Consider the following 14,292-nt stretch of genomic DNA (forward strand, 5'->3'; position numbering starts at 1 on the left):
CTCCTGAGTACGGCGATACCAGATGTGTGACACTTTTTTGCTGCCAAGGTGGGCAAAGGGGCGCATATTCCAAAGTGCACCTTTTGGATTTCACCGGTCATTTCTTACACATTTTGATTGCAAAGTTCTTCTCACACATTTGGGCCCCTAAATTGCCAGGGCAGTATAACTACCCCACAAGTGACCCCATTTTGGAAAGAAGACACCCCAAGGTATTCTGTGAGGGGCATGGTGAGTTCCTAGAATTTTTTATTTTTTGTCGCAAGTTAGTGGAATATGAGACTTTGTAAGAAAAAATAAAAAAATAAAAAAAATAAAATCATCATCATTTTCCGCTAACTTGTGACAAAAAATAAAAAGTTCTATGAACTCACTATGCCCATCAGCGAATACCTTAGGGTGTCTACTTTCCGAAATGGGGTCATTTGTGGGGTTTTTCTACTGTTTGGGCATTGTAGAACCTCAGGAATCATGACAGGTGCTCAGAAAGTCAGAGCTGTTTCAAAAAGCGGAAATTCACATTTTTGTACCATAGTTTGTAAATGCTATAACTTTTACCCAAACCATTTTTTTTTTGCCCAAACATTTTTTTTTTATCAAAGACATGTAGAACAATAAATTTGGCAAAAAAATTATATATGGATGTCGTTTTTTTTGCAAAATTTTACAGCTGAAAGTGAAAAATGTCATTTTTTTGCAAAAAAATCGTTACATTTTGATTAATAACAAAAAAAGTAAAAATGCCAGCAGCAATGAAATACCACCAAATGAAAGCTCCATTAGTGAGAAGAAAAGGAGGTAAAATTCATTTGGGTGGTAAGTTGCATGACCGAGCGATAAACGGTGAAAGTAGTGTAGTGCAGAAGTGTAAAAAGTGCTCTGGTCATGAAGGGGGTTTCACCTAGCGGGGCTGAAGTGGATAATACTGCTCCTATGTACAAGAATATAACTACTATAATACTGCTCATATGTACAAGAATATAACTACTATAATACTGCCTCCTATGTACAAGAATATAACTACTATAATACTGCTCCTATGTACAAGAATATAACTACTATAATACTGCCCCTATGTACAAGAATATAACTACTATAATACTGCTCCTATGTATAAGAATATAACTACTATAATACTGCCTCCTATGTACAAGAATATAACTACTATAATACTGCTCCTATGTACAAGAATATAACTACTATAATACTGCCTCCCATGTACAAGAATATAACTACTATAATACTGCTCCTATGTACAAGAATATAACTACTATAATACTGCCTCCCATGTACAAGAATATAACTACTATAATACTGCTCCTATGTACAAGAATATAACTACTATAATACTGCTCTTATGTACAAGAATTTAACTACTATAATACTGCCTCCTATGTACAAGAATATAACTACTATAATACTGCCTCCCATGTACAAGAATATAACTACTATAATACTGCCTCCTATGTACAAGAATATAACTACTATAATACTGCTCCTATGTACAAGAATATAACTACTATAATACTGCCTCCCATGTACAAGAATATAACTACTATAATACTGCTCCTATGTACAAGAATATAACTACTATAATACTGCTCTTATGTACAAGAATTTAACTACTATAATACTGCCTCCTATGTACAAGAATATAACTGCTATAATACTGCTCTTATGTACAAGAATATAACTACTATAATACTGCCTCCTATGTACAAGAATATAACTACTATAATACTGCCTCCTATGTACAAGAATATAACTACTATAATACTGCTCCTATGTACAAGAATATAACTACTATAATACTGCTCCTATGTACAAGAATATAACTACTATAATACTGCCTCCTATGTACAAGAATATAACTACTATAATACTGCCTCCCATGTACAATAATATAACTACTATAACACTGCCTCCTATGTACAAGAATATAACTACTATAATACTGCTCATATGTACAAGAACATAACTACTATAATATAATAATGACTCATCATCGATCACTATATCACATTATAATCATTTGCATGGCATACTCATTAAATGAGCCCAGTTCATCATCTGACTGACTGGTCTCATCCTCGGACTGGTCACTCAGGAGGTCAAAGGTAGTGTTTGTTTCCCCATCAATGAGGTCGGGTACAGGATCGATGCTGTGCTTTCTTTTCTGGGCGGGGTTGGCGGGTGGGCTCAGCATATTACTGTCTGTATTCTCTGGGCTTCTTGACCCCTGGAGATCAATGGCGACTGTACCTGCATGGAAAGAAAAAATGAATGCTGGGCAATGGGTGCTGCATAAATGGGACACTCCAAATGCTGGAAGCAGGTGGTAAGTGCAGACACTGATACCATAATATACCACTACCATCAAATACATGGAAGGATGCAAGGAGGTGAGGGTTGAAACCCACAGTGGATCATGAATGAGATAAGGACATCAGGAGGGTTGGGAAACTTTAAGGCTATAGGGTTAGTTGGGTGATTAGTCATATGATGGGTCAGTTGTGGAGTGTAAAGGGGGGGGGGTCTCCAAGTGGGAACTAGCTTACTGGAAATCCCTTAGACCAGTAGTGAGAAAAATGAGTACAACACCCAGTATGCCCATATCACCCATCCATCACACTCGCTTACCCATGCTGGCTATTATACTGTGCACAGGGAGTCTATTCAGACCATGGTAGGCAGATTTGGCCTCCCCAGATCTCTGCAGGTTTTCATGCTCCTTTAAGCTGAAGGCTGAGTTTTCCTCCTTAGATATGTTGATGTAGAAACAAGTGTCGGATGAAGACATTGTATGGCTGGGCCCAGGATTCAGAAGAATATTGGTCTTATCTTCTCGGCAGACTCCAATCAAGGAAACACCATACCTAACAATATCGATATACAAAACAGAAACAAGGTCCATATCAGAGAGTGGCACATTGGTTGTTGTAAGTCTAGGGGTAAGTAGATCAGTTTCAGATCAAGACATCAATCAACATGGCGTTGATATGTTTTCATCCACAGACCAATGAAATACTAAGGTACTAGTCATCCACAAAAAACTGACCCCATCATTATCAAGTCCACTTTGCAGGTCATTGCCCGATGTGAACACTGTCTCTATAGACGACTATCAGCAGATAAACTCATCTGGAGTAACCAGTGCCAGGCAGCTGCGGCCAAGGCAAGTGAGATCATAAGATTCATCAGGAGAGGTAGGGTTTACGAAGACTGAGGAACAGCAGGAGACTTTCTTTCCCCTGCCAGAGGCATTCTTTAACATAAAGGTTCAAGCTCAGAACTAAAAAAAATGTAGGCTGTAGAAAGGACTTCTTAGAAGTAACTGTCACTATGTACAAATATAGCAAAGGTCTTTATATATCCAGTCCTGTAACCATGACAAGGGGACATCTAGAAGAAAGGTGTCACTAATCTACTCGTCTCCTACTGTCTCCTCTAAGCTGTGGCATGCTTGCCGGGAAGGCCTCTCCTCCTCTGCCTACGGGGCACGTGCACCCTAATCTTCACCAGCCAATGGCTGGCAACCCTGGGTACTTAAGGCACTTTCCTCTGAAGGAAGGTGTCAGAGCAATAGGTTCATAGCTTGCTAGTACCTGCAAAGGTGTGCTGTATTCATTTGCACTGACATAAGTATTCAGACCTTTAACTCAGAATGTAGATGAAGCCCCTTTGACAGTGATTACAGCCTCCAGTCCTCTTGGGTATGATGCCACAAGGTTTGCACACTAGGATTTGGGGATGTTCTGCCATTCCTGTGTGCAGGTCCTCTCAAGCTCTGTCAGGTTGCATGAGGACCATTGGTGGACAGCCGTCTTCAGGTCTCTCCAGAGATGTTTGATTGGGTTCCCAGGTGTAGGAAATGCCGAGTGGTATGTTGCGGCCTAAAATGTCTCTTTATGTGTGTCACGGTACTCCCACCTGGACACCGCTGGATCCCAGGCTTTGGCTCCAAACCAACAAATAAAGGGAACAATTGAGGGATTAAGATTAACTTGAGTCCAGACCTTGAGATGAAGTTCAATGGCAGCTTTACTTCGCATAAAAGTTTTTCCAAAACAGTTTACAGGCTTTGTCTTGGTTCCAGCAGGCTTTAACATGAAACAGGCAGGCAAACTCCACTCTGCTATATCTGTTTCTCTGTGAATCTGCTGTACTGACAGGCTGGCCAAATAACTCAGCTTCTTCTGTATTCTGCACTTCCCTTTGTAGTCTGACTCTACCTTATGCCAGAGACCTTTCCTCCTGGCTCCTGAGGCTTCAAGCTTTGGCCTCCATGGCCAGCAGAGCTCAGGGTGCTCTGGCGGGTGTGGGCACGTCCAGCAGAGACATGCCCAAGCACACCTTTCTCCTAGCTGGGGGTAAACTAAACTAACTAGAACTTCTGCCCCACCCTTCCTGCAGGAATTAGGGCTGGCCCACTCCCCTACAGAGGGGGTGGTTAGAATGGAATGGAAGGTTACATTCTATCAAAGTACAGCTCTGCTGTGTTTGCTGCCACCTGCATAAGATGACATGAGGCCAGACCAATAAAAACAGTAGCAAAGTGCAGAAGTGGTAACACCGCTCTAGGGTGTTACACATTGTCTTGTTGGAAGGTGAACCTTCGGTCCAGTCTGGGGTCCAGAATTCTTCGGATCATGTTTCCATTAAGAATATCTCTGTACTTTGCTCCATTCAGGTTTTCCTTAAACCTGACCAGTCTCCCTGTCCCAGCTAATGAGAAATACCCCACAACATGATGCTGCCACCACCATGCTCCACTTTAGGGATGGTATTGGGCAGGTGATGAGCAGTGCTTGGTTTCCTCCAGACATGACGTTTAGAATTGAGGTAAAAAAGTTAAATCTTGGTTTCATCAGACCGGAGAATCTTGTTTCTCACAGTCTGAGAGTCCTTTAGGTGCTTTTTTTCAAACTCCAGGCGGCTTTCATGTGTCTTACTGAAAAGAGGCTTCTTTCTGGCCACTCCTCCAGATTGGAGGAATGCTGCAGGGAGGATTGACCTTCTGGAAGTTCTTCCCCTCTGCACACAAGTTCTTTGGAGCTCAGCCAGAGTGACCATTGGACTCTTAGTCACCTCTTATCAAGGCCCTTCTCCCCCGATTACTTAGTTTGGTGGGGTGGCCAGCTCTAGGAAGAGTCCTGGTTGTTCCAAAATTCTTCCATTTAAGAATTATGTAGGCCACTATGCTCTTGGGAGCTTTCACTGCAGAATATTTTTTTTGTACCCTTCTCCAGATGTGTGCCTCCTCAATCATGTATTTGGGTTCTACAGGCAATTCCTCCTCATGGCTTGGTGTTTGCTCTGATATGCATTGTCAGCTGTGAGACCTTTTATAGACAGGGCTGCATTTCCAAATCATGTCCAACCAATTGAATGTACCACAGGTGGACTCCAATAAACATCTCAAAGATGATCAAGAGAAATGTGAGGCCCCCATAGCAAAACTTCAAGTGTCACAGCAAAGGGTCTGCATACTTAAAATTCTGTTTTCACTTTTCTTATTGTGGGGTATTGAGTGCAGAATGATGGGGGAAACTTGATTTATTTATTTTTTATTTTAGGACAAGGCTGCAACATGACTAAAAGTGAAAAAAAGGGTCTGAAGAGTTTCCGAATGCATCTGTATCTGCCACAGTATGCTGTGATGTCTAATAATAATAATAATAATAATAATATTAGGCTAAATAAAATTGATCAGGACCTTTACCTTATTGTCTCTCATAAGGAAACAATTTTCCTTGAAGAGATGTAGCTTGTAGGGAGTCTTTAGGGTAATGGTCCTTCTGTAGGTGACTGCCCTGTAAGTCAGAACCCAACGCCTTGGTCGCCTTTGCAACTAAATTATTTTATTGCTCTAATGCATAAAATTTTCTTTTTAAAAACAAAGCAACTTGGCATACAGTTATCACAATCTTCCTTCTAGATCCATAAATCCAGCAACAAGGCGACTTATTGCCCTCTTTGCATGTTTTGGGGCCCAGGGCCAATATCTCATAGTTTATAAGCTAGTATGAGCTAGTATCAGCGGGATCAGAAATGTGATGGTTTCTCAGGAAGAGTTAAAGTGGTTGGCACATCAAGGAAGCTGAAGGCACTTTGGCAACATCAGATAGGTGTGGGTCCCACCTCTAGGAGCCGCTACTCTTTAGAGAATGGGGCGTGCTTTCCATTCATCACCACTGGAGTTCCGAAAATAAGTGAGTGCTGTTTTTGGAAATCCCACAGTTGTGAATGGAGAGTGCACTGTGCAAGCACAGCCGCTATGGGACTGCCGGTAATAGCCAAGCCAGCGCTGGACTGTTTTTGGAACTGCCACAACAATGAACAGATGGTGGTTGTGCATACTGTTGTTGTTGACTTCCAGGGTCCCGTCCTGGAGATAGGTGAGGGTCCCAGACATAGGACCCACACCTATCTGATACAGATGTCATATCTTAGCGATATGCCATCAATGTCCCAGGTAGGAATACTCCTTTAAAGAAAGTGAAGGGTGTGGACTACATTGAAATACATTTGACTCAGGATATGTTGGCTTTTAACTGCACGACTCTGATGAATTTTCCTGCGTCTCCGAACATTATAAATGATCCCCGCAGGATGGAAATCATAATTAAAACAAAAAACAGCAGGTGAATAAGTGCACTTTATTTGCATGTTAAAATAAGCTGGAGAAGAAAATGTACCAGGTATTGTATTGTGAGAGTATAAGAAGGCTTCCGTAAGAGTAGCGCTCGTTTCTGGTGAGTAGGTGGCCCTGCTTTTTATATTGTGGTACCTGGTGTCCAATCCCCACTGAGCTTTTGTGGTGTCAAAAGAACAACTGTTCAAGTCATTATACATAAAGACCCAAGTTTCTCTCATGTCAAAGAAAAACGGCACAGTTATATATAGAAACACTGAACTTAAGACAAAAAAAAAGGAAATCTAGTTAAAGGGGGTGTCCTGTTTGCATGATCTATTTTTGTTGAATAAAAGATGAATGTAGGGAGTCCCATTTCTGGCACTCCAAGTGATGAGCTGTAATCTGCAAGATAATTTGGCAGCAGGTGTTCTGTTCCCCTGCAGCACCCCCACAGGGAAAGTGAAGTACTACAAGCTGTCTACTGATGGTATCATGCACGGATACGTGCACTACTGCAGTCAAAAGAGGAGTCTTGATGGTCCTGACTCAGGGGCAGACTGGTCATAGACCTTACAGGGAAAATTCCCAGTGGGCCAATGCCCAGGAGGCCACCCAAGCCCTCGTCACTGCCGTTGGCCAGATTAATGATTTGATGCTGTCGAAGGTAACTCCTGGATACTTCTGAATTCAATTGTATGGCAGTCCTCAGGACGGCGATAGAGTTGACTACTGCGGCAGAGAATGGGAGCCTGTGCTCTTCACCCCCATAGTCCACAGGCCATTATACTGCCTGTCCAAAAAAAAAAGTCGCCACCTGGATTTAACTAAGCAAATAGGTATGAGCCTCCTATTGGATAATTACTGCATGGGCGATTATCTTTCAGCTGGCAACAAGTTATTTAACCCCTACTGGTGCAATGATTTACTTCTCATTTCTTAACCACTCCAGGACCGCTGTACGCAGGACAGCCGAGATTTCCTGTGAACGCGCGCACACAGGCGCGCGCGCTCACAGGAACGGAAGGTAAGCGAGTGGATCTCCAGCATGCCAGCGGCGATCGCTCGCTGGCAGGCTGGAGATCCGAATTTTTTAACCCCTAACAGGTATATTAGACGCTGTTTTGATAACAGCGTCTAATATACCTCCTACCTGGTCCTCTGGTGGTCCCTTTTGTTAGGATCGACCACCAGAGGACACAGGTAGGTCAGTAAAGTCGCACCAAACACTACACTACACCCCCCCCCCCCCCGTCACTTATTAACCCTTTATGAACCCCTGATCACCCATGATCACCCCATATAAACTCCCTGATCACCCCCCTGTCATTGATCACCCCCCTGTCATTGATCACCCCCCTGTCAGGCTCCGTTCAGACGTCCGTATGATTTTTACGGATCCACGGATACATGGATCGGATCCGCAAAACACATGCGGACGTCTGAATGGAGCCTTACAGGGGGGTGATCAATGACAGGCGGGTGATCACCCATATAGATTCCCTGATCACCCCCTGTCATTGATCACCCCCTGTCATTGATCACCCCCCTGTAAGGCTCCATTCAGACGTCCGTATGATTTTTACGGATCCATGGATACATGGATCGGATCCGCAAAACACATGCGGACGTCTGAATGGAGCCTTACAGGGGGGTGATCAATGACAGGCGGGTGATCACCCATATACACTCCCTGATCACCCCCCTGTCATTGATCACCCCCCTGTAGGGCTCCATTCAGACGTCCGCATGTGTTTTGGTATTCATGGATCCGTAAAAATCATGCGGACGTCTGAATGGAGCCTTACAGGGGGGTGATCAATGACAGAGGGGTGATCACCCATATACACTCCCTGATCACCCCCTGTCATTGATCACCCCCCTGTAAGGCTCCATTCAGACATCCGCATGTGTTTTGCGGATCCGATCCATGTATCCATGGATCCGTAAAAATCATGCGGACGTCTGAATGGAGCCTTACAGGGGGTGATCAATGACAGAGGGGTGATCACCCATATACACTCCCTGATCACCCCCTGTCATTGATCACCCCCCTGTAAGGCTCCATTCAGACATCTGCATGTGTTTTGCGGATCCGATCCATGTATCCATGGATCCGTAAAAATCATGCGGACGTCTGAATGGAGCCTTACAGGGGGTGATCAATGACAGAGGGGTGATCACCCATATACACTCCCTGATCACCCCCTGTCATTGATCACCCCCCTGTAAGGCTCCATTCAGACGTCCGCATGTGTTTTGCGGATCCGATCCATGGATCCGTAAAAATCATACGGACGTCTGAATGGAGCCTTACCAGGGGGGTGATCAATGACAGGGGGTGATCAGGGAGTCTATATGGGTGATCACCCCCCTGTCATTGATCACCCCCCCCCCCCTGTAAGGCTCCATTCAGACATTTTTTTGGCCCAAGTTAGCGGAAATTTTTTGTTTGTTTTTGTTTTTGTTTTTTCTTACAAAGTCTCATATTCCACTAACTTGTGTCAAAAAATAAAATCTCACATGAACTCACCATATCCCTCACGGAATCCAAATGCGTAAACATTTTTAGACATTTATATTCCAGACTTCTTCTCACGCTTTAGGGCCCCTAAAAAGCCAGGGCAGTATAAATACCCCACATGTGACCCCATTTCGGAAAGAAGACACCCCAAGGTATTCCGTGAGGGGCATATTGAGTCCATGAAAGATTGAAATTTTTGTCCTAAGTTAGCGGAAAGGGAGACTTTGTGAGAAAAAAAACAAAAAAAAAAAATTTCCGCTAACTTATGCAAAAAAAAAAAAATTTCTATGAACTCGCCAGGCCCCTCATTGAATACCTTGGGGTGTCTTCTTTCCAAAGTGGGGTCACATGTGGGGTATTTATACTGCCCTGGCTTTTTAGGGGCCCGAAAGTGTGAGAAGAAGTCTGGGATCCAAATGTCTAAAAATGCCCTCCTAAAAGGAATTTGGGCACCTTTGCGCATCTAGGCTGCAAAAAAGTGTCACACATGTGGTATTGCCGTACTCAGGAGAAGTTGGGGAATGTGTTTTGGGGTGTCATTTTACATATACCCATGCTGGGTGAGAAAAATATCTTGGTCAAATGCCAACTTTGTATAAAAAAATGGGAAAAGTTATCTTTTGCCAAGATATTTCTCTCACCCAGCATGGTTATATGTGAAATGACACCCCAAAACACATTCCCCAACTTCTCCTGAGTACGGCGATACCAGATGTGTGCCACCTTTTTACAGCCAAGGTGGGCAAAGGGGCACATATTCCAAAGTGCACCTTTCGGATTTCGCAGGCCATTTTTTACACATTTTGATTGCAAAGTACTTCTCACACATTTGGGCCCCTAAATTGCCAGGGCAGTATAACTACCCCACAAGTGACCCCATTTTGGAAAGAAGACACCCCAAGGTATTCCGTGAGGGGCACGGCGAGTTCCTAGAATTTTTTTTTTTTTGTCACAAGTTAGCGGAAAATGATGATTTTTCTTTTTTTTTCTTTTTTCCTTACAAAGTCTCATATTCCACTAACTTGCGACAAAAAATAAAAAATTCTAGGAACTCGCCGTGCCCCTCACGGAATACCTTGGGGTGTCTTCTTTCCAAAATGGGGTCACTTGTGGTGTAGTTATACTGCCCTGGAAATTTAGGGGCCCAAATGTGTGAGAAGTACTTTGCAATCAAAATGTGTAAAAAATGGCCTGCGAAATCCGAAAGGTGCACTTTGGAATATGTGCCCCTTTGCCCACCTTGGCTGCAAAAAAGTGTGACACATCTGGTATCGCCGTACTCAGGAGAAGTTGGGGAATGTGTTTTGGGGTGTCATTTTACATATACCCATGCTGGGTGAGAAAAATATCTTGGTCAAATGCCAACTTTGTATAAAAAAATTGGAAAAGTTGTCTTTTGCCAAGATATTTCTCTCACCCAGCATGGTTATATGTAAAATGACACCCCAAAACACATTCCCCAACTTCTCCTGAGTACAGCGATACCAGATGTGTGACACTTTTTTGCAGCCTAGGTGGGCAAAGGGGCACATATTCCAAAGTGCACCTTTCGGATTTTACCGGTCTTTTTTTACACATTTTGATTGCAAAGTTCTTCTCACACATTTGGGCCCCTAAATTGCCAGGGCAGTATAACTACCCCACAAGTGACCCCATTTTGGAAAGAAGACTCCCCAAGGTATTCCGTGAGGGGCATGGCGAGTTCCTAGAGTTTTTTATTTTTTGTCGCAAGTTAGTGGAATATGAGACTTTGTAAGAAAAAAATAAAAATAAAAAATCATCATCATTTTCCGCTAACTTGTGACAAAAAATAAAAAGTTCTATGAACTCACTATGCCCATCAGCGAATACCTTAGGGTGTCTACTTTCCGAAATGGGGTCATTTGTGGGGTTTTTCTACTGTCTGGGCATTGTAGAACCTCAGGAATCATGACAGGTGCTCAGAAAGTCAGAGCTGCTTCAAAAAGCGGAAATTCACATTTTTGTACCATAGTTTGTAAACGCTATAACTTTTACCCAAACCATTTTTTTTTTTTTGCCCAAACATTTTTTTTTTATCAAAGACATGTAGAACTATAACATTTATATATGGATGTCGTTTTTTTTGCAAAATTTTACAGCTGAAAGTGAAAAATGTCATTTTTTTGCAAAAAAATCGTTACATTTCGATTAATAACAAAAAAAGTAAAAATGTCAGCAGCAATAAAATACCACCCAATGAAAGCTCTATTAGTGAGAAGAAAAGGAGGTAAAATTCATTTGGGTGGTAAGTTGCATGACCGAGCGATAAACGGTGAAAGTAGTGTAGTGCAGAAGTGTAAAAAGTGCTCTGGTCATGAAGGGGGTTTCAGCTAGCGGGGCTGAAGTGGTTAAACAACCATCTCGTGGTCGTGGAAAAGATGTTAGTCTGTTTGAGAAGGGTCAAATCATTGGCATGCATCAAGCAGAGAAAACATCTAAGGAGATTGCAGAAACCACTTTGAGTTTCCAGTCCACCCGCATCTGGGTGCCCAAGTTTAAATATCTGGGAATATGGATTATATGGATATGGAAGGTTTCTCAATACATTGAGCTTAATCTGTTCCCCCTACTAGATAGGATGAAACGCAAAGTGGAGGCCTAATTAAATTACCACTATCCATGATAGGTAGAGCGAATTTAGTTAAAATGATACTAATGCCACAGCTGTTATACATCCTACATTAGTAGAAAATTTCAGCACACAGCTTTTTTTATTTGCCGTTAAGTTACGTTTTAATAGTATTTAATCATATGAAAATCATGATCCAGTGCAATTACAGGATGTGTAGGAAAGTCATATACATTTCAATATGGCGACTGGACGTTTCGGCCCGTCAGGGCCTTCTTCAGCGGTCTATGATCTGGGGATGGCTTCCTGTCAAGGATGGCGCTGGATTCTGGGACACATCCTACATAACGTCCCGGTTTGGGTCCCTCTGCATTTCTTTCGAAGGATAGATGGGCTATTTAGAGATCTGGTTTGGAAGAAAGGGGTGCCTAGTAGGGATGAGCGAACTCGAACTGTATAGTTCGGGTTCGTACCGAATTTTGGGGTGTCCGTGACACGGACCCGAACCCGGACATTTTCGTAAAAGTCCGGGTTCGGGTTCGGTGTTCGTCGCTTTCTTGGCGCTTTTGTGACGCTTTCTTGGCGCTTTTTGAAAGGCTGCAAAGCAGCCAATCAACAAGCGTCATACTACTTGCCCCAAGAGGCCGTCACAGCCATGCCTACTATTGGCATGGCTGTGATTGGCCAGAGCACCATGTGACCCAGCCTCTATTTAAGCTGGAGTCACATAGCGCCGCCCGTCACTCTGCTCTGATTAGCGTAGGGAGAGGTTGCGGATGCGACAGTAGGGCGAGATTAGGCAGATTAACTCCTCCAAAGGACTTCACTTGATTAATCGATCGATCTGCAGCTGTGCATCATTAAGCTGCTGAAATTCAAATGCTCACTCACTGTTTTTAGGCTGCCCAGACCGTTTGTCAGTCACTTTTTTCTGGGGTGATCGGCGGCCATTTTGTGTCTTGTGCGGTGCTGCGACCAAGTGCATCCAAGCTGCGACCAAGTGCATTTAACCCTCAATGGTGTGGTTGTTTTTTGGCTAAAGCCTACATCAGGGTGAAGCTGTCACACCAAGTGCATTTAACCAGCAATAGTCTGTTCATTTTTTTGGCCATATACTAAATCAGGGGCAAGCTGCGCCTGTCACCAAGTGCATTTAACCCTCAATGGTGTGGTTGTTTTTTGGCTAAAGCCTACATCAGGGTGAAGCTGTCACACCAAGTGCATTTAACCAGCAATAGTCTGTTCATTTTTTGGCCATATACTACATCAGGGGCAAGCTGCGCCCGTCACCAAGTGCATTTAACCCTCAGTAGTGTGGTGCGTCAAGCTGTGACACCAAGTGCATTTAACCAGCAATAGTCTGTTCATTTTTTGGCCATATACTAAATCAGGGGCAAGCTGCGCCCGTCACCAAGTGCATTTAACCAGCAATAGTGTGGTTATTTTTTGGCCATATCCCAGTCTAATTCTGTCACTAAATCCATACCGGTCACCCAGCGCCTAAATACTAGGCCTCAAATTTATATCCCGCTAAATCTCTCGTTACCGCTGTCCTGTTGTGGCTGGGAAAGTTATTTAGTGTCCGTCAAAGCACATTTTTTGTTCTGGGTTGAAGTACAATTCCCAATTTAGCAATTTCATAATTTAGTGGTTCCTGCTATATCAGAGCTATTTGAAATCTATCCCTAAAAGGGTATATAATATTCAAGGTGCACATTGGGTCATTCAGAATAACTTCACACACACCCGCTACTGTGTATTTCCAAGTCTAATTCTGTCACTAAACCCATACCTGTCACCCAGCGCCTAAATACTAGGCCTCAAATTTATATCCTGCTAAATCTCTCGTTACCGCTGTCCTGTTGTGGCTGGGAAAGTTATTTAGTGTCCGTCAAAGCACATTTTTTGTTCTGGGTTGAAATACAATTCCCAATTTAGCAATTTCATAATTTAGTGGTTTCTGCTATATCAGAGCTATTTGAAATCTATCCCTAAAAGGGTATATAATATTCAAGGTGCACATTGGGTCATTCAGAATAACTTCACACACACCCGCTACTGTGTATTTCCAAGTCTAATTCTGTCACTAAACCCATACCTGTCACCCAGCGCCTAAATACTAGGCCTCAAATTTATATCCTGCTAAATCTCTCGTTAACGCTGTCCTGTTGTGGCTGGGAAAGTTATTTAGTGTCCGTCAAAGCACATTTTTTGTTCTGGGTTTAAATACAATTCCCAATTTAACAATTTCATAATTTAGTGGTTTCTGCTATATCAGAGCTATTTGAAATCTATCCCTAAAAGGGTATATAATATTCAAGGTGCACATTGGGTCATTCAGAATAACTTCACACACACCCGCTACTGTGTATTTCCAAGTCTAATTCTGTCACTAAACCCATACCTGTCACCCAGCGCCTAAATACTAGGCCTCAAATTTATATCCTGCTAAATCTCTCGTTAACGCTGTCCTGTTGTGGCTGGGAAAGTTATTTAGTGTCCGTCAAAGTACATTTTTTGTTCTGGGTTGAAATACAATTCCCA

At 42.8% G+C, this 14,292-nt stretch overlaps 1 protein-coding gene across 1 annotated transcript in view; it reads right to left on the reverse strand.

The window, feature by feature from the left end:
* Positions 1–14,292, reverse strand: part of LOC122927196 (potassium channel subfamily T member 2-like) — a 190,012-nt gene that overhangs the window by 42,082 nt on the left and 133,638 nt on the right. The window contains exons 17-18 of the mRNA XM_044278815.1: positions 2,641–2,876; positions 2,046–2,262 (exon numbers count right to left, since the gene is read on the reverse strand). Of these exons, the coding sequence (XP_044134750.1) occupies positions 2,046–2,262; positions 2,641–2,876 (453 nt within the window). The remainder of the gene's footprint in view (positions 1–2,045; positions 2,263–2,640; positions 2,877–14,292) is intronic.

The sequence above is a fragment of the Bufo gargarizans genome, chromosome 2 (genome assembly GCF_014858855.1).
Source record: "Bufo gargarizans isolate SCDJY-AF-19 chromosome 2, ASM1485885v1, whole genome shotgun sequence".
NCBI lineage: Eukaryota > Metazoa > Chordata > Amphibia > Anura > Bufonidae > Bufo > Bufo gargarizans.